The 25,922-nt window shown below is 43.1% G+C and overlaps 1 protein-coding gene across 8 annotated transcripts in view; it reads left to right on the top strand.

The window, feature by feature from the left end:
- The window catches only part of PTPRS (protein tyrosine phosphatase receptor type S), a 170,790-nt gene that overhangs the window by 104,376 nt on the left and 40,492 nt on the right, over positions 1-25,922 (top strand). For 6 of the 8 annotated variants that reach the window (XM_075611406.1, XM_075611398.1, XM_075611401.1 and 3 more), the window contains exons 6-12: positions 3,889-3,999; positions 11,428-11,697; positions 12,716-13,297; positions 16,149-16,282; positions 18,338-18,482; positions 23,862-24,167; positions 25,125-25,318. In XM_075611406.1, the coding sequence (XP_075467521.1) occupies positions 3,889-3,999; positions 11,428-11,697; positions 12,716-13,297; positions 16,149-16,282; positions 18,338-18,482; positions 23,862-24,167; positions 25,125-25,318 (1,742 nt within the window). Of the gene's footprint in view, positions 1-2,941; positions 3,196-3,888; positions 4,000-11,427; positions 11,698-12,715; positions 13,298-16,148; positions 16,283-18,337; positions 18,483-23,861; positions 24,168-25,124; positions 25,319-25,922 lie in introns of those variants that run through there. The other 2 variants (XM_075611403.1, XM_075611405.1) reach the window with 2 other exon arrangements.

Raw genomic sequence — 25,922 nt, 5'->3', positions numbered from 1 at the left:
TGTCACAATTCTTGCAAATGGCAGCAGGGGATGTGTGATGGGTAGGGAGCAATTTCTGGGAAGGGAAGAGACAATCTAAGCCCTTTGTGTTCTGCAAGAAACATGTTGCTACCATATTGGTCTCTTTGAAAGTCCTATGCCTGATTATATAGTGAGGGTTTTGTCCCCTGTTTTTAAGGGATGATGTAGTTGAGTTGCAGGGCTCTCCCTTGGGAGTGGAATGCTCGATCAGTCCAGAAGGATGCTTTGCACAGCTACTGCTACTACAGCTCCCCAGCAGTTACCATGACAACGTTGCCTCCTGTCTGCCTTATGCAGCGCATGGAAGTGTGTGAGAGCATTATTAGGGGGGTTAGGCGGCTCTCGCGCTCGCTCTCTCTTGTGGCTCCGAGCCTGTGGAAAAAAAACATTAAGTTAATGCTTGATGATGAGCATCGTTATGGCTTCCCGCAGGATCCGGGTGGTGGGGGAGGGAGGGTAAGCCAGCTGGGGAGGCAAGAGCTCTTAATGAGCCCATATTTTTTTTCCCTTGCTAATTTTTGACGTCACAGCCTGCTCTATGCCACTATAAATTAAACAAGGTGACGGTTTAGTGAAATCTCCCCTCGAATCTCTGCTACATCAATGTTCTAGATGCACAGTTCTGAACATCTGCCAGCTGGGTCCCGTACGTTTGGTGCTGCCTTCCTTGTTCCTTCTGTTCTCTCCTCCTTTCCACAAATCCTTCTCTCTCCTATCCCGTTAAACCCTTTTTACCTCTAACATGTTTTCCTCCTTTCTCTTAATGTTTTCCTCTTCAGTTTGCAGCCTCCTGTAATTATCCTTGATTTTTTCCAGCACCGAGCCACCTGTTCTTCCGCAATATCATTTGTTGGCTCCCAGTGCATTTGAGTTTTGGTCTGTTGCTCGGACCTCTTTGCTTGCACTGGGAAGACCAACATCCCATTCATTTTGTAGTCTTACCTGGTGGATAGAGGAGCGTGGAGCTAGGAACACAAATTCTACAGATTAACCAAGAAGTGTGTGTGTATGTGTATATTATTCCTCTGACCATTATAGAATGACGTCTGCAATGGCTTACATCTTTAGGAGCTGATTTTACATCTGCCGAAGCAGCCAATCAGGCCTTTTATGGGCTAAATTCCCCATGAACATCTATGGAACATTTTGGACAAAAATTACCCGACTGGCTGCTTAGTGGCATGTTCAGCTCTGCTCCCTCCTCCATTCAGCCCACTGTTTTAGGATGTGTTCCTTTTGTGCTCTCTGAACCCTGCTGATCAATAACCATCAATAACCTCTCAATATTCCCTTTGCTTCCTGTGGAGGAAACATTTGATGTGTAGCAGACATGCTCCTCTCCCTTCCCCCAACCTTTGCCTGCACTTCCAGCTTCCTACCAGATGGCAGATCTTCCACCAAGTGTGGAACACACAAAGGGATGGGCAATATCGAACATGCATATATATCTTTAACCCCCTGCTGCTTGCACCAATACCCCGCTCACGCCAACCAGAACCTATATCCCCTTGTTTTACTTTCTCCTTAAAACCTAACCTTCCTGCTTTTATTAACAGTAGCTAGTTCCTAACCTTTCACTAGATGCTAACATTCTAGTAAGTACTTACCCAATAACTAGTAACTGTTAACTAGTGCCTTACAATCTAACACAATAACAATGTCACCCTCTCTCCATGTTGCTAAGAATACTATAGTTACGCATTGTTACCCACAACATTTTACCCCACATCCTGAAAATGGTGAGATAAGTTTGCATTCTTGTAGTATTAAAGCAGCATTTGGCCTCTTGCCTGTTTTTTTTTTTTTTTTTTTAAATAAATGCAGCAGTTCTTTACATTTACGGCAATGCAGTTATCCAAGCTGCCGAATGATCCGTACTCCCGTGACCCATTGGCGAAGATCCTTCTTCCCAGGGCACCCAATATGGCTGCCTGTTTCTAAAGCGCAAGTGGTGTACCTTCCTAAATAGCTGCTATAGCAAGGAAGCTTAATGCAGCACATTAAAAATGTGTATATATATAACCCACATATAGGATTTTTAATGAAATGCTGCTTTAAAGTGATGTATATTTTTAAACAAATGGGAATTATACGTCCCGGCAACTTAAAATACATTTAGAAAACCGAAAGCTGGTCAATTTTGAAAACAACTAGGCTTTATATATCATTTGTATTGCTTTATTTTAATTAAATAGAAAAAAATTGGATTTTAAAGTATGGTTGCCAGAAATAGCTAAATGTTCCAAAATAATGGAAACTGTAGAGCTATGCACCGAGGAAAGGGACATAGCTCAATATTTAGGACACATTGGGAATAAACTGTAAGGGTCAGCGCTATTACTTACAAGAGTATTGAGAAGAGCTGACCTGTGCTCCCAAGTACAATAGCGCTGGTAATATGCTGTTGCTCAGCTTTTTATGCTGAGTGATTGTAAGTGCTGTTTACAGGATTGGGGTAAAATATTCAGTAACCTAAAGTTTGAGTCTATGTGCAAGTGGGGTAAAAAAGGACCCGGGCGGTAACTGCAGGGTGACTAAAGACCTCCCATGTTGCTGAATGAAGGAAATCATTGGAAATGACATCTGTGTGTACGGTGGGGCAGCGATCGCACCGGATGTCATTTTGGTTAAAGTAATACAAGATAGAGTTTGAACTTATTGGCAAAACGGTAAATAGCGTTCATTGCTTTCGGGATTGCAATAGGTAGCAAAAGCCAGACAGATGTCATCTATAGTAAGACAGGAACACGATACATGATCCTAATGACCAACTTCTTGCTGTCATCATAACAATGATCATATCTTCACTCATATAAAATGTATTCAAATACAAATAGAATACCTACTAATGAAGTACTAACTCAATTTTGCTTGGTTGGTAGACACTTAAAAATATATATATAACCAGAAAATACTACTATTTTTATCCTATTTCCTAAAACGGAATGTGTGGGGACGAAACTCCTTGGGTAAACTGAAGGATGGACTGTTTGTTCTCATAGGCGGTATGTCCGTTTGAGTGTAGATACAAGTTAGCCCATTCTGACTAGCAGGGTATCTTCCTGGATAACGGGTCCTTTTTTGGCTGGCTGGCTGCCTGGGAGATGGTGTCTGATATCTCACCACTTTCACTTCTTCTCTTTGCTTTCATTACAGAAAATACTCCAATACGAGGTAAGGCACCCTGCTGACCTGTCACTCAACACCACACTTCTCTCCTCTTAGCTGCCTTACTCCTCTTCTCCTTGTCACTCCGCGTCTCATTTTTTTTGTATGTGGGTCAATGTCCTACCTGTTTCCAAGTCTGTTTGTCCTATTTTTTAATATTCTTTTAGTGTTGTCCATGATGTGTTGCCCTGTCGTTTGGGGAGTGGTGAAAGGGAGGGGTTGGAAATGTGAGATTTCTGCCTCGTTAGGGGTTACTCTAATAAAGGGCTGGTACAAGGTTAAAGCCCCTTGCAATCATCATGTTCAAATGTTTTTTTTTTGTGCCTGTAATGTAAAATGTTTGCCCAGTTTGTTTTGACGTTCTATTGGTACAAAACGTTTCTTCGCTTCCTGCTCTCATTCTAAGGAGTTAGACAACCGGAAATTCACTCTCTGGACTCGTCAATGATACTTGTGTTTTTTCCTTCTGGACTTTCCTGGTTATTATTGGAGGATTTGCAGAGCTTGCTGGCAGGGTCCCATTATTATGTTCTACGGCTGAGTGCCTTGGCCATTACTGTACATGGTATTGTTCCGCCATTGGGGATAGCAGATGGTTCCCCAACTAGTTTTACCCATAAATGTGGGTGGTAGAGAAACCAACCTAACATTTGAGACGTGCTCTAATTTTCCTGCTGCCATTTTCTTCTCTCCTTACAGGTGCCCTACAGATTGAGAACAGTGAGGAGACCGATCAAGGGAAGTACGAGTGTGTGGCCACCAACAGTGCCGGAGTACGCTATTCTTCACCTGCTAATCTTTACGTGAGAGGTAGGGAGCGCCTCAGCTCTGCACGCTGGATCGTGTGTAACGTTGGCAGACTGCACCTGCTGTTTGCTTCTGATATCAATAACCTTGGTTTTAATGTGTGGAGTGGTTTGACCTCTGTCTAATGACCTGTTACGCTTACGGATTTTAGGGAGTCATATCTTGCTTTCGTAGCCTTTAGATTACTTCATAATCGATTTATTATAGTTAACGTTATTTTAAGTGTTCAAGCCATGAGATTTGCGCCAAGATCTGCATCTAAAGATCAAATGATACTGACGAGGAGTTTCATCAAAAAGTTGAGAGACTGTCGCTGAACTGGATATTAGGAGCACCTTCATCTTGATTGAGAATCGCCCTATAAAAATCAAAAAGCACAAATGCTCCACTGCCACAGTAAGAAGATCCCAAATGAAGGCACCGCAAGTGATACAATGTGTGTGCAAGAGAAAGGCACGCCCATCATATTGAGAATGATGGATTATATTTCAAAGATAATGCCATACTCCAAATTAATCAGGCATGCATTCTTAAACGCATTCCAAACCAACATGTCAAACTAGCTAAATAATGTCAAACGTCTTATTGGCTTTCAGGGATGTGCATAGGACAACTTTAGACAAGCAGTGCAGAGTTACGTTTAGCTTTTCTCTTGCCAAACAATAACAAAGTTGATGATGGACGTCACAGAAATTCATAACATTAACCCAGCCTTTCATTGTGACAGTCTTCTTGTATTATTCCCAGCCAGGAGGAATGAGGAGTGTAGATTGTTGCCTAGATAATGTATTGTACTCACCCTTTGGATATAGGGTGAAACGTTTGGCCAACTCCTGGAGAAGAAGACCTAATATATAATTGTAAAGGGTGTGGAAGATTCAGTCTCATTTTACAACAGGCCAATGAAACATGTCTCGCTGTCAACACTGAGGTTCCTAGGCTTTTTGTTTCCACTCATAATTTCAAATGAAAGATTGAAATAATTTAGGGAGCTCTCTGTAAGGCAATAGATTTGATATCTTCGTGCTCTTATACTCAGGAAAGTTTAGTTGTGTGAGTTCAAACCAAGAATAATGAAATAAGATCATTTTTTATGCCTGTAAATGATGACCAGAAAACGTCCGACGATCCCGCCATCCAGAAGATATTAGTTGATTTACGTTTCTCAGGGCTGACATTATTATGTTATCATTTCTCTGATATGTGAATGGATCCAGTGTAGTATCTAATGGTCCTTAGGTTGTATTAAGACATCCTTAAAAAGCAGGTGTGCACCATGCATGGAGATGCTTGTGGTAGGTATAAATGATGTATCTGTTAAGAAAAGTGTTTTGCTTTCAAACGCCAATACTGGTTTAAATCTAATCCTGATTATTCGTATGGGATTGACTATTGGGTATAATATGTCACAGTTTAGCTGATTCTGTTTTCTCTAGCTGGGGGAATATATTCCTTTGAATTACGAGCCTCACCCAGTTCTACATTTTTTGCACACACATTCTATGGTAAGAACAGCCTGTGAGGTATCATCGGGAACTTACCTTGGGACAAGGGCCAGAACCAGGGGTAAAAAAAACTTTTGGGAAGGGACGATATAATGCCAGTGCTTGGGAGCGGGAAAGGGACAGTCATAACATGCATATTCCCTCTGTATAACTGTTTTTTTTGCTCTGTTAAATATGTATTGTGATGACCTGTTTAAGAATCGTTGTAGTCACAGCTGCTGCATACGGGTGATTTGTAGAACAGGGCTTGGGAAGGGAAGAGGTTACAGCTCAGCAGATAATTGTACAATTAAGGAAATTTGTTACTATTTTTACCGTTTTAAAAGAAAATCAATTAGTCGCTTTGCAGCTGAAAGCCTGGAGAAGGTCTTTTTTTACTCTCTCTGTGTCTCCCCTATTTTTTCTCTTCTCCTCATGTCATTGTGTTCTGCATCAAACCCCTTAACATCCCTCAGAGCTACGAGAAGGTTGGTGTCTTTTTTTTTCTTTTACGTTCTTTACCCACATTTTTACATTCTAAAAAAAAAAAAAAAGAATAATGAAAAAAAGCAAAGAATTCTTTCAATTAAGGGCAGTGCACCTGTCCTTGGGCTTTTGGTATTGAGATGATAATATTGCATTGTGAGACCTCTCTATGCATCCTTTGGTAATGTTGCTGGGTTTTTGCACTTTTCGTCGTCATGGTTAATGGGTGCTTGGGCATTGAGCCTGATGCATGATGGGAGAATGTAACTTACCTATGCATGTATTTTTTATTTATTTTTTTGCAATTTTTTTTCCCCTGTATGGTGTTTTGCTTTTTATGTTTCCGTTGGGTTGGTTGGTTGGTTTAGTTGTTCTGTGGTTATCAATGCATTTTTGAAAAGCCACTGTTCCTGCCCTGTGGGGATGAAACTGATTCCATGTCCTCCTTTATTCCCGGGGTGAGCAAAGAGATTAAAGATCTGTTGGCCCCGGATTCAGAACGGACCTCAAAGATGCCTCCTGTAACAAATATAGGCTAAAGCGCGGTCTTGCTGATAGTGAAGAGTTTTCCATAAATACATTTTTTTCACTCCATTTATGCTACAAAAAAACATTCTTAGAGGCACAGTCACTGGAGAGTTCCATGGCTAAATATGAATAGCCAACAGTAAAGCACAGTGCAGGATACCTAACAGAGATGGGGGCAACCTCTGAAAAGTGTTAACCATTACGTATCTGTTGAATTGTGGGTGCCTCGAGTAAGAACAGTAGACGTACTGTACCACCAGGTTGGTACAATCGTACGTTTTAAGCAATACAAATTAAGAGGGCTAATGGGTCATCAGTATTATTCCCTTCAAGTACTTGCCTAACTCGTGCAAAAATTAGCTAGATTAAATCTCCCAGTACCTTAAACAAACATAAGTTCTTCCAGCCATCTCTATTTTTAGGGTCGTTTCCACTGCTGGCATTAAAGCTCTGTGATTTTAATGGGGGTTCTGTTAAATCCAGTGCATAACTGACACATTATTGGCCCACATTTCTAATTCATTTTCTCACCGTGTATGTCACACTCCCATTTTCCCACTCCCTTCCTTGAGATAATACGCTATCAGAGCTCTGTTGTCAGTGCTCGCCTAATGCTTGCTTTTGACGCCAGGCAGAGCCACATAGCTAAATGGCTGCGTTTAATGCATTTGCCTCTGTGTTTAGAGCAGCAGGCACCTTTTAGCTGATAATAGCACAGCTCTGCTGCCTCTCTGCCATAATGTTAAACGATGGTGTCTTGTGTTTCAACTTCCTGTCATTATATATCTGTACGTTCTCCCCGGTAGTCCAATGGTGGCGTTTTTGAGAGCCATTTTTTATTGTAATGTAAACATTTTTAATCAACACATACATGGATTTTCCGAAACAGCCAGCGGGTATACACATTTACAGGGACAATCTGATCACATCAGACCTTGTCACAACTGGTCTATCATGTCTTAGGGAGACTAAAACCTGGTAGAGTGATATATGGGAGGTGGGTGAGGTGTCTGTGTTTTTCTGCCCACGGATCTCTGAAGATGTGAAGGAGAAGCTGCACAGGGCAGGAACAGTACCAAGCAAAATAAGATGCCTGCCTGTGTCTGTGTCTTACACCCTTTTGCATTGCTGGTCTCTTTGTTTTGGAGGAAACATTAGATTACACCGTGTCAAGTTAAAATCTCATAATAAAACTCCCCTCTGCTTTCTCCTCTAATGTTTGGTTTGAGATTGTGCTTGTGTTCTAGAGGAGATTTTGCTGAGCTTCTGCCAAACAGAAAATAAATGAGCAGTTTAACGAATTGCATCAGGACGGAGCTATCAATTGGATACAGGTCCTAAATATGTTCCCTGATCTTCAGCTAGAACACAGGCTGGATTTCTTTGCCCACTAGCTGGAAGCATACTGGACTTGTGCTGGCAGAATGGAGTGTTTGGGTTGCCATGTAATAGCAATGGGGGCCTCACGGTGGAGGGGAGGACAGGTGTAATCTAAGCTTCACTGGTAATGTAGAGGCTGCACATTATTTTTGGCTACCTTCCTTATATTCCTCCTCCCCTTCATTTTGGAATAAGACGGAATGACTCCTGTCTCACCAAAATGGCCGATAATATCCGCCTCCTCCCACCCTGTTTGAGGCCGCCGCTTGCTGACTGTTGGAGTGCGATGACATCATTGGATCCTGTTAGTGCTTTCAACACTCACGTCACTTTCTTTCATTTATTTTAATTTAATAATTGTTTTAACTTTTTAATTTATTTATTTTTTTTTTTTGTCTCTCTAAATCGGGGCTTGAAACGTTTTTAATTTCAGATCCCCCTCTCCTTATTTATTGTACAGCTGTCGGTGTCACAACCGTTCACGTTTCTTCCACTGTGGACAACACTCACAGAGCATGGCCTTTTTTGTTCCTAGCTCTTGAATTCTCCTTTGGGTTCTTAGTCCTACACGGGCTCAGCATGGCCTCTCAGTAGCAGTCTGTTTTTCGTTATTGTTGTCTTCTGTCTGAGAGAGAGAGGTGGGCATAAGAAACCTCTTGCACCTGGCCGATTATATCCACAACATCTTGACTGGACCTGCTTCTCCTCGCACAGTAACATAAGGGCACATGGGAGTAGGGAGTTAGGAACCATAACTATCAACTGTGTCCCAGCTGAGGCGGAAATACTTTTGTTGCAGGTTAAAGTTGTTTTTATTTGTCCGCGAGAAAGAAACGGCAATTAGACCTCCCCAGACAAATCCTGAGAGCCTTGCATGGGTCTCCTGTAGTTGCTCGATCTGAAATAGCTTGTATTGTGTGGCTGACCCTGTGTAGACTTTAAGGAAGGCAGCTAATGGCTGTGTTGCATTGGATGAGCTCCTGAAATGCCCTTCCTGTGTGCCACGGGAATTACTCTGTAGCGGCAGAAAGAATTCTTTATTTCCTTTATTTTTTTGCTTTGCCTTTACTTTTCTTCTTTAAAAATCACAGCCGCAAGGTCCTTAGTTCTATTCTTCTCCTCCGCGCTTACATTACCCGGGCTGCCAGCGCTCTCAGCTGTATATACCGATTTTTTTTTTGGTTTTTTTTTACGCCTGTGCTCTGTGAGTGTTTCTACCCCATTTCAAATTCTAAATGCCCCTTTCCATAATCGCCCCATCATAGAATCCCTAAACTATAATGAATTTTTGCCTGTCCTTCGGACTGAGATATTTGGTATTCAGATCCACTTGTACATTTAAAAAAAAAAAAATTAAAATTAAAATTCATTTTTAATTAACCTCTGTTGGATTTGCTGTCTTATCCTGTTTCCATGACAACGCAGTATATGCATCACACGCTGCTGTTTGTCTCTGTTAATGCTGTTTGCTGACTGACTGGAATCTTGTCAGTCAGTTTTGTCCCCATTTCTCCTCTATACACCGAAAGTTACATGTCGGCCCCATCAACAGACTCGCACTCCTCTACTCTCTGTTCTGTCCGCATGGTCCTTTGTTTCTTTCCCACTTCTTTTCATTGTGTGTTAGGTGTGCCTGAGGTGTGGGCGGGGGCTCTGTGACTCTGTTCTTTGGAACAGTTTTCCGCCCCCCAAAGTGCCAGAATTCCATGAATGGGAAAAATATTCGCAAACAGAAATAAGTCCTCTCTAAATGGAAGGGTGTATCAATGTCCTGCTTGGAACATGTCCAGTTTAGCTTATTCTGCAAGAGCGGGATACTCCTGTTTAGGTGTATATTGCCCCGTAGTATGAAGCCTTGAATTGTCAACTGGCATCCGTGCCTCTGGGAATTATTCGGAGATCCCAAAGAAGGAACTAGGGTAATACCAGATGTAATTCCTGCATATCTTCTCTGCTTATTTAATGTTGTGCATCATGTGTTAACTATAGTGCATTGTGTCTAAAAAAACTGCTTCAGGATTACACTATACTGTGTATGCAGTGAGAGCTTTACATTGAGTTCAGTTTTTCTGTCCGATCTCCTCTCGCCCAACCCCCCTCCCTCCTCCCCATATTATCGCCCTATAACCGTATCTAGAGAAAAAAACCTCCTCCCCATATTATCGCCCTATAACCGTATCTAGAATTTATTCCGTACAATTTGAAAAATCCAGATGTAGGGAGATTGTCACCCCAAATGTAGGACTGAAAGAAGTATCCTTTTTCCATATGCCTGGCATTAGATCCCATTTTAGGGGACTCTTTCGACGCCTGCGTAATTAGGTTATTCCTCCGTTCAAGATGTTTCAGAGAACAGAGTCACTCAGATTGGGGCTGCCTCAACCCCTTGGTCCATGTTCTAATGTGTGAGGTCTGAAAGCTGCATCCACCTATCAGCAAGGGGGATGCACAGAACATGTCACTGTTATTCTCAGCGTTAAAAGTCCATCACCTTGTTTTACTATGAATTATTCTGTTTAATATCCTGCCAGGGCTCGGATGTGACAATGTGTTCGGCACATTTGGTCACATCAGCTAAAGTATGCAGCATTAAAGTGGGTTCCCCGCCCTTAATCCCCTTTGATACCGTTCTCTCTACCCAGTATTCATGCGGGCATTTGCTAGCTGCCCTTATGTTTATATTCCTCTGCATTTTTCTGTCTTCCCCTCTTCTTTTTTTTTCTTCTTTATTTATTTTATTTTTTTGTCTCTCTCCCTCTTTTTCTCGTTTCCCCCCCCCCCCTTTTCCCCCCCCTTTTCCCCCCCCTTTTTGTTATACCTCTTTTGCATGATGTTTGTGATTCTGAGAGCTGCATCTATCGATGAAACCGTGTCAGATTCTAAAGAGGCTTTGTTAGGGTTTTTACACCCAAAAACCACAAAAATTTCATTAGAATTTCTCATCTTTTTCTCCTGGTATGTGGTGCTCCAAAACCATTGGTAACAAACCTGGATGGTTACTGGTAGAGTTCCTAGCCTTGTTTTGTCATCCAGGACGTCTCTCCGCAATGTCACTAGAGAGCCGTTAGCGGTATCCGTCCGAGCAGTGCCGTAGCGTGGACTCCTCGCTCGTTCTCTCCGCCTTCATCACTCGCAGAACACGGCTGCTAAAGACGCCCCATCTCCGACTGTGAAGTGATACTAGATGCGGACTTAAGAAGGAAAAATAATGTGGGAATCGCAAAGTATTAAGTGTGGGACCCAGCTACATTTAATCATTTCCCAAAACCTCAGATCTGTTGTTAAAGATGAGAAATTGCTAATAAATTTTTGTGTATTATCTGTGCTGTGATGGGTCTACTCCTGATCAATGGAACCCTGTTGCTATGAATTATGGCTTCATGTCTCTATATTATCTCTTTGTTTGTGAAGTAAGTTTTTATTTGAAGTTCAATTTTTGTTTTTAGTCTTTTTGTTTGTTTTATTTCCCCAAATGGCCCCCTCTGTATTTAAGTTATTTCCCCTCCCTTTTTTCCTTTTTTTTTTCCGCTATCCGTGTGGATTTCACCTGCAGTTCGCCGCGTCGCTCCACGGTTCTCCATCCTTCCTGTGAGCCACGAGATTATGCCAGGTGGTAACGTGAACATTACTTGTGTCGCGGTGGGCTCACCGATGCCATATGTGAAATGGATGGTGGGTGCTGAGGACCTGACCCCAGAAGATGATATGCCCGTGGGACGCAATGTTCTGGAACTCACCAATGTCAAAGAGTCTGCAAATTACACTTGCGTGGCCATGTCTAGTCTTGGTGTTATTGAGTCTGTTGCCCAGATAACCGTGAAATGTGAGTATGGATAACAGCCCAGCTTTGTGCCACAATTAGCGGTTGCGATAGAATGTTTCATTGACTCCTTGAGCTGCTCTTGACAGATAAACTAGTCCAGGGTTCACTCGGAAAGGAAAATCAAAACACTTACAGGACACGCACACAGTTTGACGTTTCTGCTGATTTCATCTTGCCCTCTTCAAGCAGCAATTCCCCTTTCCATAGTAACCTTAGACTGCTCGGGGAGACATCCATTTTGACCTGTGGAACTGCTCCTTTCTCCTGAACAAAACATCGGATTTAAAAAATAAAAACATCCCCTGAAATAAGATGTGGTCTTTTAAAGTAAAGGGTGGGGGGAAAAACAGTATTGCAAATAGCATGCACTGCTATATTGACCTTTACGGTGCCAGATGTGGCTAGGACCCCCTGGTATTTATAGTTATGTGATCGCTTCAGCGTGACCTCTGGGCATATGGCTTACCAGGTACGTCATAAGGGCACTGTAAATGTTAAAGCAAAAGTCCGAGCTAAACACCATTTTTCTTTTGCATTATACTTTCTTAGTTTGACCTTTCCTCTTACCCTTTCCAAAGCTGCTTGAAATTATTTTTTCAGAATGCAACTATTAAAGTTAAATGTTTCACAACTTTAAAACTCCACAAACCCCACTTAGTCTTACAGCAAGCTGAATGGTAGATTTCCCTATCCAAGTTAAACTTGTTATATGTGGATGAATTACTGGGGATGTGGGGGTTATACAACATGGAATATACAGTGTGGGGTCAAAATGTTTGCATCAGATTGTGTACATCAATGGTGGTCAACTCCAGTCCTCAAGGGCCACCAAGTAGTCCGATTTTCATTATATCCCAGTTTCAGCACAGGTGGCTCAACCGTTGACTGTGCTGAAACAGGGATATCCTTTAAAATTGACCTGTTGGTGGCCCTTGAGGACTGGAGTGGGGCACTCCTGGTGTTCATAGTCTCCCTTGTTCTGAACCTTTTGTTTTTTCCCCCCATTCATTTGTCTTAGCCCTTCCCAAAGCACCCGGAGCCCCCATGGTGACAGAGACGACTGCCACCAGCATTACTGTCACCTGGGACTCTGGAAATCCTGATCCGGTGTCGTACTATGTGATAGAGTATAAATCCAAAAGCCAAGATGGTCCTTATCAGATCAAGGAGGACATCACCACTACAAGATACAGCATTGGGGGGCTCAGCCCTAACTCCGAATATGAAATTTGGGTGTCGGCAGTTAATTCCATCGGTCAGGGACCACCCAGTGAGCCTGTTGTGACACGGACGGGAGAGCAAGCCCCTGCTAGTGCTCCCCGAAACGTTCAAGCTCGAATGCTCAGCTCTTCCACCATGATAATTCAGTGGGAGGAGCCAGTGGAACCCAATGGTCAAATCAGGGGTTATCGTGTTTATTTCAACATGGAGCCAGACCTTCCAGTCAATAACTGGCAGAAACGCAATGTGGATGATAGCCTCTTGACCACTGTAGGAAGCTTGTTGGAACATGAGACCTACACAGTCAGAGTCTTGGCCTTCACCTCGGTGGGGGATGGACCACTCTCTGATCCCATTCAGGTGAAAACGCAGCAAGGAGGTGAGTGATTAGTTACTAAGTTGTGAAGCTGGTAGAAATAATCATAGTGCCCATATGGCAGTCTCTGTTTATTTATTTTTATTTTTTATCCCGTGCAAAAATGATTTGAAGAAACGGCATGTATTCAAAGGTGTTTCTTCAATATATACATTGTAAGCCACAATGGTTCACAGTATCTAATGTATTTTAACAATTCACAAAGGTAAATAAACATTTCCAAGGATCTATAAAGTGTTTTTCTGCCTGCATAAATAAAGTGTTAAAAATGCATGAGTAAAACAGCAGATAAAAGATGGGTCAGATTAGAAGAATTGATTTGCTCCTCTTCTGAAACTAAGAATCTTCTCTGGTTTAACAAAAAATCTAGACCAGCTGAGATTTCCAAGAATCCGATGATGTCTTTTGCCTGTAATCTCTGGGACTCCCTTAAATCCAGGTTTCCCTTCTCTTATGCAATCACTGTTTGCTGACTCCCTCTCCCTTTTTATACGGTAACCAACAATCCAAATCTTGGATCCAAAAAGGACTCCTAAGAGTCAATGACATTCGTATTCATGGGAAGGTCCCTTCACTTGTGTCATTACAAACTAGTCGCGATATCCCCATCTCTGAATTTTTCAGATTTCTCCAGGTTAGATACTATATTCAATCTATCTACGAACCAAATCGTTCCCATGATCTAACCTTATACGAGGATTGGTGTTTACACCAGCCCCTTATAAAGGGTATTATCTCCAAGATATGTCATAATCTGACTCCCAGACCTTGATATATGGAAAGATATCTGGGAAGCCGCTTCCAAAAATCTGTTGTGTGTTGTGATCAAGGAGAAAATCTACAAGCTCATATTCAGGTGGTATATGACTTCTACTAGGAGGTTACATACCTTTTTTTTCTCTCCCAGGGATATCCCCATTGTGTTGGCGTGGTTGTGGGGAAATGGGGAATATACTGCATATATTTTGGTCATGCCCCAAAATCCAGCCAACATGGAGGGAAGTGTCCGCCCTAATACATAGGATCCTGGGGATCCCAATAAAATGTTAATAAACGTGATCTATTACTCCATTCAAAATTAAAAAATGACATTCAAGAAATTCATTTAATGCATATGTAACTTATATAATGTTCCTATGTTTTTAAATGTTTGTGTGTAATGGTTACAACCACACACACACATACATAGAGGTACCGGTACATATGCTATTCAAACTGCAGAAGTAAATATGATTTGAGAAGTCTTCGCTTGGTTCCCCGCTGGCTGCTGCAGCGCCCACTATGGCGGGGACAAGAGCCGACCCCTCAATGGGGCTGGGCCCGCTGCAAAGGGCGGCCGCCGCACTGCGCGCTCCGTTTTTCATGCAGAAAGGAAAATTGTGAGCAGAACTAGTGATGGAGCGCTAGGCCACGCCCCCTGGCGGTTCAGCCAATGAGGGCAGACCTGCCGGGTGATGTCATGGCCACGCCCCCCGTTTTCCCCCCTGTTTTTCCCCCTGCAGCTCACTGCAGACCGGGGAACTCGGCTGCATGTGCCGCCAGCCTGGCAGGCGCCGCGTGCAGCGCAGACAGCAGGGCCGTAACCTTAGTCTATCATGTGACAAAAGGTACTACTAATTTGACATGCTTAAAGCCATCATGTTTAATCTGGACAATCTGCAAGCGTTGAGTGATACCTGTCACACTCATGGTGCATTTGATGGACAAATAGGGGGAAAATGTTAAACTTTGGAGACGTTCACTGTATTCTGGGGGCTTATTTAATGATGTTGATTTAAAGCTTGCTTTATATATATATTTTTTTTACTGCAATTGCCCGAATTGAACAAATGCAATATACAACAATCTGTGGTATGTCCACAAACGTATTATTTTTTTTTTTTTTTGGATATTCTACAGCAGGGCCCCGCTTTTCGGCGATCCGCTGATACGGCGGCATCGAGAAGGGGGCCACCATGTTGAATCCGAAGTCGCGCATGTGCAGAACGGGCGGGTGTGCCCGGCGCGCATGCGCAGACCGCAGTTTGCGCGCAGAGCATAGGTCGCACATACGCAGAACGGCGAAAATGCCGGTTTGCGCATGCGCAGAGCTGAAAATCAACGGATCCGCTTTCCGCCGATTTTCACTATACGGCGGGCCTCTGGAACGGAACCCGCCGTATACCCGGGGCCCTCCTGTATTTATTTTTAAATATATGTAGGGAAAACAAATGTAAATACATACAATTACAAAATGTTTTATCTTAAACACTAGAAGCCGTAGACTAAATGGGGAGGCAGGATGAGGGGTGAAATTCAGAGGTTTACTAGTTAAACTGTATAAATTAAAATGCAGAATAAGAATCGATCTATAGCTTTAGCGGCACACCTGTAATCAAAACAAAGCACCATTTCAGCCAACCGTGCAAACACACCACTACCCACCATTACATCATCATCATCATCGTCTGTTAACCTCTTCCACTTAACTGCATTTATAAATAGCAGAACTTCAAACCTCTAAAACAAGAATATAACATCAGAAATATAAAGCATTGCAATTTAAACGTACAACACCCTATTGGAAATTTGCGGCAACATAGTCATGTCACCCCGTGTTTATTGCACATGGCTCTCTTGTGAGGAAGTATTCTTCAATTAAGGGTGGTGTACACAAGGTGGGTGGCTTCCCTCATCCTAGTTGAGGCCGTAAATATATAGGACTGTAGCTACTGCCCGTACTCCTGTTGCAGAGGACAGAAAATGAAGTAGGAAGATGATATTTCGGGCACAAACTAGGATCTGGAATGACACTATTCCCTAGTAATAATCGGGCCTTTTTCTGTATTCCCTCCGCTATCTCACAATGGTTCAGTCCCTGGTCAGCCAATGAATTTCAGAGCTGAATCTAAATCGGAGACGAGCATCGGGCTCACATGGAGCCCTCCACGCCAGGACAGCATTGTGAAGTATGAGCTTAGCTACAAGGAAGGGGAGCGGGGGAATGATGTAAGTATCCTTTTTACAAACCCTTATCAGTATGTCATTTATTGCCTTTTCTTGTTTTACTTGTCAATGTCTAAATATCTAGTAAGACAGCACCTTCAATGCAGTTCTGGGCAGAAAAAAAACCACCAAATGAATAAAGGGGTTTGCAGGTGTGCCGTACGAGGAACATAATATCCAAATTAGGATTGTTTTACATTAGAGAGGCGTCAGTGGGCATATGATGACTATTTACAAATGTAGTCGAGGTCAATACAATGAACGTTTAATCACAAGAACAATACAAATGACACCGGGTCATGGCTTGAGATTAGAGAAAAGGATATTTCATAAACCGTAAAGGAAAGGGTTCTTTGCAGTAAGAGAGGTGACCATTTGAAATGTACTACCCATGGAGACTGTGATGGCAGATACAGGAGATGTCTTTAGGAAAAGGTGTGTGTGTGTGTATATATTGTGACAAACGACTTACTCCGGGGCTCCGCCGTCTGTCCGGGACTGTTAGAACACGGTCTTTTAGGGTAGGTTAAATGATGAGACGTCACGTACTGTTCCTTTAAACAGGCTATGCCTGGTTTATTTAGTCCCATGCACTGAGACTGCCACAGTGAAAACAGAAAACAAAGCCAAACAAAAAGCTGCTCATCTGAGCGATAACTTAAACTTAGATATCCCTGACTCAGGGTTGGAAGTGGCTTTTCCACTTCCAACAACAAAACAAGGTCCTTTTGCAGTCTTAGACAAATGAACACAATGATTGAACCTGTTTGGGGAAGAGGCTTCTCCCCTCTGAAGTTCAGCAGCCTTCCCCCCTCTGAAGTTCAGCAGCCTTCCAGCCTCCAGGCTCTTGGAGAGAGGGGAGAGCAAACAGGAAATCAGTCTTACATACCTGATTTCTAATTAGCATGACAGGTGACAGAAATCAGGCAGCAGACAAACTCTGGTCTGGATCTCTCATCCCTCAGTTCCAGCGCTTGCCAAACTGTGGGATGGAGTGTATGTATTATAAGGCTGCACTCCCAGGCCAAACAGGATAGAAACTGTTCAGTATCCTGGGAGCCCTATATACGGAATTTATTACCATCCCCTGGTTTCTGTCACAATATATATACACACACACACACACACACACACACACGAAAAACAGGTGCACTCCTATTGTATTAAAGTATATAAAAGTTTTATGGCACTAAAGCATATAAAAAACGCACTCACAAACAGAGCACTAAATCAAGCATATATGAGATATACTCATTCGCCATTAAATTATGTATGTACGTACGTACGTTACCATCCAGACGAAAGGCAAAGCAAAGACAGCACTCAGAATGTAAGTTTTTCAAAAAGCTATATTGTCAAAAAATCACATAGATCCGACGTTTCGAACCCACAGAGGGCTCTTTATCAAGGGTATCAGATCTCCTTGATAAAGAGCCATCTGTGGGTTCGAAACGTCGGATCTATGTGATTTTTTGACCATATATCTTTTTGAAAACTTAACTTCTGAGTGCTGTCTCTACTTTGATTTTCGTCTGGATGGTAATGTATTATTTACATATCATTAGAAGACGAGCACCGGGCCATTTGCTTTGTCTATTGGGAGTGCTGCCTCTCTTGTTTTTATATTTATATGTATACAGTATATATAATAGTAATCACACATACTTTCACTAAATTGAAACATAAGGGCAATGATTCTAATACGAAATCTTGATAGCCAGCAAGAGATTTTATATACCCCTTATGAGACAGAATTGGCACGTTTTACCTGATTTTTTGTTTGCTTCCTCTATAGAACTATAAATATAGGATAAGTATCGTACCCAGTTATAATTTAACACAAGTTGAATTCCATGGATATCTCTTGGGTGTTTTTGGTTTTTTTTCCCCCAACTTGATGTACTACATTATAATGTGCTGCCAGCATGCAGAGATCTTATGGCGATTCCCTTGCTGAGCATTTCCTGCCTATGTATAGTGATCTTCCTGATGAGTTTCACCCTGCAGCTCCCGTCTCTTCCTCTCTGCAGTAATACCTTTTTTTTTTTTCCCCTGCAGATCAAGAAGACCTTTGACCCAACAACGACCTATACAGTGGAAGGCTTGAAACCCAACACCGAGTATTTATTCCGCCTGGCGGCCCGTTCTGTGCAGGGCATGGGTGCCTGGACCTTGGATATCAGAGAGAGAACCAGGCAGTCCAGTAGGTGTCCTTCCTTGCCTTCTCTGTGAGAGGAGAATAGAAAAGAGGGGATTGGGTGAGAGCCATAGCAGAAAAGTCTTCTACCAGATTTTGTGGGAGAGTCAGACCTTGTAAGGTGAGACTAGTGTTGCGTGTTGCTGACCGCACAGGCACTTAAAAAGATTTGCGGAGTTGTTATAATAGTGAAGTGAAAGCAGTGTTATAATAAGAGGGGACTAACCAATCACAAAACAGCCTAAAAAGATGTTCCTGTTGAATGCCAGGGGCTGAGCTCCTGTCCTCTAGCTCTCCCCCCCCCCCCCCCTTCCCTCCCAACCCCCCCTCCCCACAGGTCAGGTTTTCAGGATGTCCCTGCTTCAGCACAGGTGGCTCAATCAGATGCTCTGCTGGGTGGGGGTGCTTGAGGGCTGGAGTTGAGCACCCCTGTTCTAGGCCATGAAAGAAACTGTCCTAAGAGAGGATGAGTGGAAGAGATGTGCTGGGTGTACAGTGCTATGCACGGCTTCTAATGAACTGAGCTGATCTCCTCCCAGAGGTGTTGCTGGTAAAAGGAGAGCATCTCCGTGCTGGATTTGTACAGTTCTGCAGACTGGCTGTCTGGGAATATAATGTGTATTTGTATCTCACTGCACTGTATGGATAGAAGACACATGACAAGATCTTTGTTTCAGCTGTTTCAGCTGTTTCATGCCGTTTTTGCCAATGTTTCCCCTTGTATTTTAAGCAATATCATTGCACAAGTATAACATTTTATGCAAACTCTTTATGAACTATATGTTGAAGTAATTTGAAAGCGTTCTTCCTTCACCATGGGAAAGGGGAATATATTGAGGTTGTGGTTCCAATGCGTGCAGGAATGGAGTCACTTCAAATCCCTGAGAACATCAAGTGGAAACGTTAAATAGGAAAGACAAATAGAGGGGGCAGTGTTGGCAAAAGTGGAAATGTGAAACTATCAGTAAGCGCTTAAAGTATGTGATATATCTGTTTTTTTATTGGACCAACTATATACAAGTTTCTACCATTATTTTTCCTTTCATTTTACCAATTTGCAAATGCGAATGTAATATTTTATACTCCACAATTACCAAATGATTGAGGTGAAAAGATCCCATAATTGGAAGCTGCATTTACACATTGTAAAGATGTAGATTGTTCAGATATTTAACAGCCCGGTGCATCGTTTCTCCAGCTGGCTAACACGGCATCCTTCTTTACTAGATAACAAACCTCCATTTGCTTGAGATTGTAGCCTGAAATTCGAAAACCTCATAACCGTGCTTCCAATTAGTTGTGTTTGCTCTGTAAGTAAATTGGCCTCATCTGATGATGATGATGATGGTACCTTTTGGAAACCTGCACAGATTCTAGAACCAAGCGCAGAACACAGAAGTATTGGAATATTTTGAGGTATTGATGATTACAATATTCTGTTTATGTATCAGCTAGCCAACAGAAGCACTAAGAATGGTCTTGTCCACATCCAGTTGCGTTCTAAACTGTACCAAGTCAGGTAGATTCATGTTATTAATGGAGGAGAACGTTGAAGAGTGAAGTACATGTAGCAGAGAGCAGTTCTGGAGTGGAGAGCTTGAATTCAGAAGGTCCCTTCTCACACGCAGAAGTCTAAACCCTGCTGACTGCCTGGTAATGATGCCAGGATGGAGTATATGTAGCCATTCTGAGATAGTTTTAGTTTAATGGATTATAACCTTGCTGTTGCCCTGGGGATAGCTTTCCCTGGATGGCAATATTTAAACCTGGGCTTTTCACAGATCTTTGCTTTCAAATGAGGTGTTTTTCACTGCATGAGTGGCTGTGGCAGCTGTTCTGTGTGTGTTCTGTCTTCTCTCATCTCTAGTAAATCACCCGGGCCGCAGTTTCAGTAGCCGTGAGTGGAACTAGCTTGGAACAATCCGGTCAGGCCGAGAGATTCTGTGTTACAAATCTTTACCCGGAGGCTGCGGCCTCACTGCTGACAGATCTCTCACCTGCCCCTACTCTTTCTCTGCATGTTGTGTATTTTTTCTCTCTCCAGATATCAAATCCCTATTGACATTTGCAACTAACAATTGGATATACGTGGTCCTGAAAGGGCCCTAGTTCCATTTAGATTTTAATTCCTTGACAAGTTCCTTTTGGTGATCTGAAACGCGGTCCTACTTATTCTTGTCACACGGTCTGTATCATCAGGGAATGATTCATGGGTCGGCACCAAACCGTTAATTCACCAAAACAAAAAAAAAAGATCTAGTTTTACCCACACTCTGCTTCAGGTCCCCAGGAGAACTGGGCTACTCGGGTTATACTGGTACATACCAATTGCTGTGGACCTTTCCATAATGGGAATCAAGACCATTGAGCCCCGAGTGTAATGCTGGTGGTATTTGTCACAATGATATTAAACTCGTCAGTTTTCTTCCCTTTTTAATTTGAAATAACAATGAGAAATTGGTCCCAAGCTCTCGAAGGGATGATGGGTTGGAAGGTTTTCTTCTGGATGACTGCCGGATCCAGTTGCCGGTGCCTGGTGCTCGTGACATCCCTCGGCTGGGAGACTGCTGGAGTAGCTTGGAACAGGCCCCGGTGTCTTTCCTCCGTAGCCCTTTTTTTGTTATTTTATTTAGCTCACTGGTCAGCCCTTGCGCTCTGTCTGCATGCTGCGAAGGAAGGCAGGACTGTCTCCTCTGTGTGTTCATTGGTTCCCATCTCCTTTCTGCACCAATGCTTTGCATTATGTGTCTGGTGGTTGTCTACTTTATACATGGTTCTCACTTCCACGCTGTCACTTACCTGCACTTGCTTTTTGTGTACGCTGTGCTCTAAAAGGACACCCTCTCACCCCTTGTGCATCACTCCTCCCATCTCTGCTAGGGAGCATTTCCTAACTTCATCAAACTTTAAAGTAAAATCCATTAAACTAAAGGTAACGTATATATTTTTTTTCTAAAGTAGCTGTATTTTAACACTTTAAGTACCAGAGATGCGGAAGAAATTAGCTCGGCAATATGATTAAAATTCTATGATCAAACTCACGGAGACACTTACGAACGCCGTGAGACACATTGTCACCCTCGTGCCCTTTAACATTTCACCCCAAACAACAAACAGTCGTCCATGGTACTTCAAGAGTTAAAATGCTTCGATGAGAGGTCAGTAAGGGTCATTCTTGGAGCATGGACACCTGTCAGCCTGCTGAAAGGCAGAGGAGGTGAGTAAAGGGTAAAGCTCCAGTATCTTCATAAATACAGCCCACCCTGTCGGTCCTCTGACGATCTATGACATTTGGTCACAGCCGTTTCGCCGCGACCAAGTGACGGCTGGCGTTTAGCCACTGCTCATCTCACCACTGGGACACTCCGCCACCGGCCGCTTCGCCGCTAAGGTAAGTCACTAACCTTAGTCCTTTCCCTAAAAATCCGTAATCTTAACCCCAAATACCAATGCTACCCTCTACCTAAAAAAACCTTAACCCCTTACACTACAACCCTTAACCTTAAGCCTCTTACCCCAACAGCTGAAACCCCTAAAAGGAACCCCCTACCCTAAAACTTACCTTCCCGTAGAAGCGGCAGACGGCGAAGGATCAAGTGGCGGAGTGGCTGCAGCAAAGCGTCCCCCTGCGGCTAAACGCCGTTGGGGGGTTGGTCGCGGCGTGACGGCCACAATCAAATGTCCCATTCTGCCCGTCCTCTGAAGGGTCAGGAAATTTTTGGGTGGATTCTCCAATGTCGTCTCCATCTCCTGAGCTCGGAGTGTAACTGCAGGTTTGGCTGGATTGTAAAAGCAAATCCAAATGGAGATCTCCATGTGTGGCCTTTTAAAGCGTGGTCATTACCTGTAGGTCACTGTGCTGTCACTTTGGGTCCCTGCACTGCCAAATGAGGAAGCAATAACGTTAACAGCACGTGTTGGAATAGGAACGGGGACGTTTTATTGAGCACAGCTGGGTCAGTTTGTCTACGCGAAGACCTTGAGCTCAGGATAAAAAGGACGCATGAGGTCAGACAATCTCCACCACGGGTTTGGAATATTTTGTTGGTTTTGAAGCTGTTTTGATTTTGCCAATGAAAGATAAATCACACGGACTGAATTATATCGCAAGTGTGCACTGTGCGTCACAGTAAATACAGCAGCTGAACCCTAATCAATGCCTTGTAGTAAGCAGAGAAATAGCTGGTCATAGTTGCTTATGATCTTCATTGTGCTTGCCCAAGGATGTCTTACTGATTGCACGATTAATGAGGCTGGAGGCAATAATATGCAGTACTCTGTACATCAGAGGACCATCAGAAATAGGGAGCCTTTCTGCCTCTGACACTACTCATTATGACAGGACACAGGCAGCTTGTTTGTATGATGCCATAAGCTGAACCCACCCAGGAGCTAGGTCTGACCTCTGACTTGCTCCCACTGTCGTAAGAAAGTCTTAATTAAATGTTGACGAGGTGAAGGTAGGTGACTGGATGGGAGCGTGAACTGGATAAATTGGTTTTGGTATTATTTATGTATTTTTATTTTGGATACTTCATATTCATTTAATTGCTTTTGGTTTCTTATTTTTTGGTTTTCTATTATTTGGTTTTCTATTATTTGGTTTTCTATTATTTGTCTCTTTTTGGAGCTGTCCAGGACTTTGAGGGGGGTGAGGAGAAATGGGGAAACTAGTGTTGGAATTGCAGCATAATAATGTTGGGGAAAAGTGTATTCTGCTTTCCTGTGTGTGGGGATGCAGGCACTGAATAAAAGGACATGTTCTTTACCCTGCTCATTATTAACTAGTTGTCAGAACACATCTGGCACAACTTCCCCTTCACAATCTATATGGGGGGACAATCCCTCATTAAGAGAGAGGGGCACACGCTGTTATATTGTTAACCCCTTTGATTATGGAATGACCTGAAAAATAACGTTATGGGGGGTCCTTGAGACAATGTAGTCGGTTGAATAACATATGATGGCAATAGATAGATAGCTACCCTGGGCAATGGCTAGCACACCTTGGGGAGCAGATCCAGTAATTGGCTTGTAATGAGATTTGGGGAAATATTAACCAATATACTAAGGAAATCTGCAAAATCCTACAAGATCTTTTAAGTGGGTTTGACGGGGCAGATGGTTAGGTATATGGGAAAATACCCCCAGAACACCTCCCTTATTGTCTGGCCTTATTTAAGTTCTTGTTCATAATGCCTTTTTAAGTTTTTATTTTGATTTTATTTCCTTTTGATAATTTGTTTTTCCAAAAAAAAAAAAAAATTGTATGTTTTTGTTTTATTTTGAGTTTCTTTTTTTTTTTCTTTTCTTTTTTTTATCTTTCCCATTTTTTTTGTTTCTCTGCTTGCCCTACCCCTCCTGCCCCAAACTGTCCTCTCATAGAACCGACTGCCCCCCCTCAAGATGTAAAGTGTGTCAGCACCAGATCCACCACCATACTGGTAAGTTGGCAGCCACCCCCGGCTGAGAGCCAAAACGGCGTCCTGGCTGGATACAGCGTGCACTACTGTGCTCTGGACTCGGATGACACTGATCCCAAGGAAGTCAAGGACATCCCACCCCAAACAACCCAGATCCTGCTGGAATTGCTGGAGAAGTGGACAGAGTATCGCGTCACGGTGGTGGCACACACTGAGATTGGACCCGGACCGGAGAGCTCGCCCGTTGTGATACGCACCGATGAAGATGGTAATTTTATTCTTTATAGTATTAGAACTCTTGCAATGCTAGAGGAGTCTGAAATTCGGTGATAAGCCTTATGCTAAGCAATCTCCTGCAGCCATGAACGTGTTTCTCCTTAGAAGTAGCAATAGCAGTTTATGCAGATGTTACTACAGTATGTGTCCATCCTCAGACAAAGGGCGCACGGATGATGAGCATTTGATTTTAATTCATTTTCATTAATTAAAATTGTGTTGTAAACAGCAGAACCAAACCGTTGTTCTACCAAAAACTTACAATCCAATTCTCAATACTTTATGCAGTTGACTTTCTGAAAGTCCCTCCTGCTGGGGCCATGGTGCCGCAGACCGTGGGGACGCGTCCGCACGCTGAGCGATCGGATTGCCTTAAAGGCAGTGATCACGTCAATGCGGCGTGCAGGCGGAAGCGGGAGGGGGCGCGTGTTGCGCAAGAAATCAGTTGAAACTGATTTTTTTGGGCGTGACAGGCCGGTTACGTGAGTGGTTCGCCCAATTTGGGGAACCAGTTCCGTGATGCCCCCCACAGCCCGTCCACCATGGCCAGGGAAAGCACCCGCTTACTTCCCAGCCTCCGCACGGGCGAAGGCACCATGGCCCCAGCCTTAGAAGTGGCATTTTGTGAAGCATGGTCTCCCACTTCAGGGGTCAGTACCGTTTTCACCATTGGTCAAGGTGTTCAGAATTGTATTGTCTCGATACGGCTTTTACCATAAATATTAGAGAGGATCCAATCTGTCGCCCCAACTTTAAAAGGGATGTGTCTACAATTCCAGGAGCTTAATGCACTGGGTGGCTCCAGTAACCACTCTGCTAATGTGCAGACCTGGAACTTGTGCCGGAGAAGTAGTTTGTGACTATATCAGATAGCGTGCTCTAGAAATAGAAAGGCACTTTATTTGATGTACCAGACCTTCTAATCTGAATCTTTTCTTTTTCCCCGCAGTGCCCAGTGCCCCACCACGTAAAGTTGAGGTGGAGGTACTGAACTCGACCGCCATTAAAGTGTTCTGGCGTTCTCCCATCCAGAACCGCCAGCATGGGCAGATTCGTGGCTACCAAGTTCACTTTGTTAGAATGGAGAATGGAGAGGCAAAGGGGCTGCCCCAGATTAAGGACGTCATGCTGGCTGATGCCCAGGTGAGGAACAGTGCAAGAAAGAAAACACTGGGTCCCATTGTTGGAACTCTAAGAAGTAGTCTATTTTACCTGTAGTCCTTCCCTTTCAGTACATACCTTTGGGTAGCTCCTCCCACTTAACTGAAGCGGGACAGAAAAACTTAAGGAAACTTCCTGTTCCTTCCTACAAAAAGGATGCATCTCTTTCCCATGCTAGCCTTTTCCTGGCCTTGTCTAGCTGGATTGGGTTGTTGGATCCTAGTTCTTGGGCCTACCTTTTAGGATTCCAAATTGGGTGACATACCTGAAGTTCCCATGTCCTATCCAAAGCACAACATAAGACTGTGTCTGTAAGGGGTCTGGTGTTGGCAGTAATAACCAGGAGAGCTTTGCGGTTGAAACCATGGGCTGCAGATGTATTTTTTTTTAAATAATAACCTGTGCTCCTTGCCATTTGAAGGAGAACATCTCTTTTGAAAAAAAAATAAGACTTTCCAAAAGTCCACAAGAAAGAAGATTTAAAGAGAATGTTATCCAATATAGACGCAATAAAACAAGATTTATGGCATATGAGAAATGTAACCTGGAGAGGACGTCAAAGTAACCTCTTTCGGGCCCCCAGAAG

Source organism: Ascaphus truei, chromosome 8, assembly GCF_040206685.1.
Source record: "Ascaphus truei isolate aAscTru1 chromosome 8, aAscTru1.hap1, whole genome shotgun sequence".
NCBI classification, from domain to species: domain Eukaryota; kingdom Metazoa; phylum Chordata; class Amphibia; order Anura; family Ascaphidae; genus Ascaphus; species Ascaphus truei.
The sequence above is the reverse complement of the archived record's forward strand: the minus strand, read 5'-3'. Positions and strand labels throughout refer to the sequence as shown.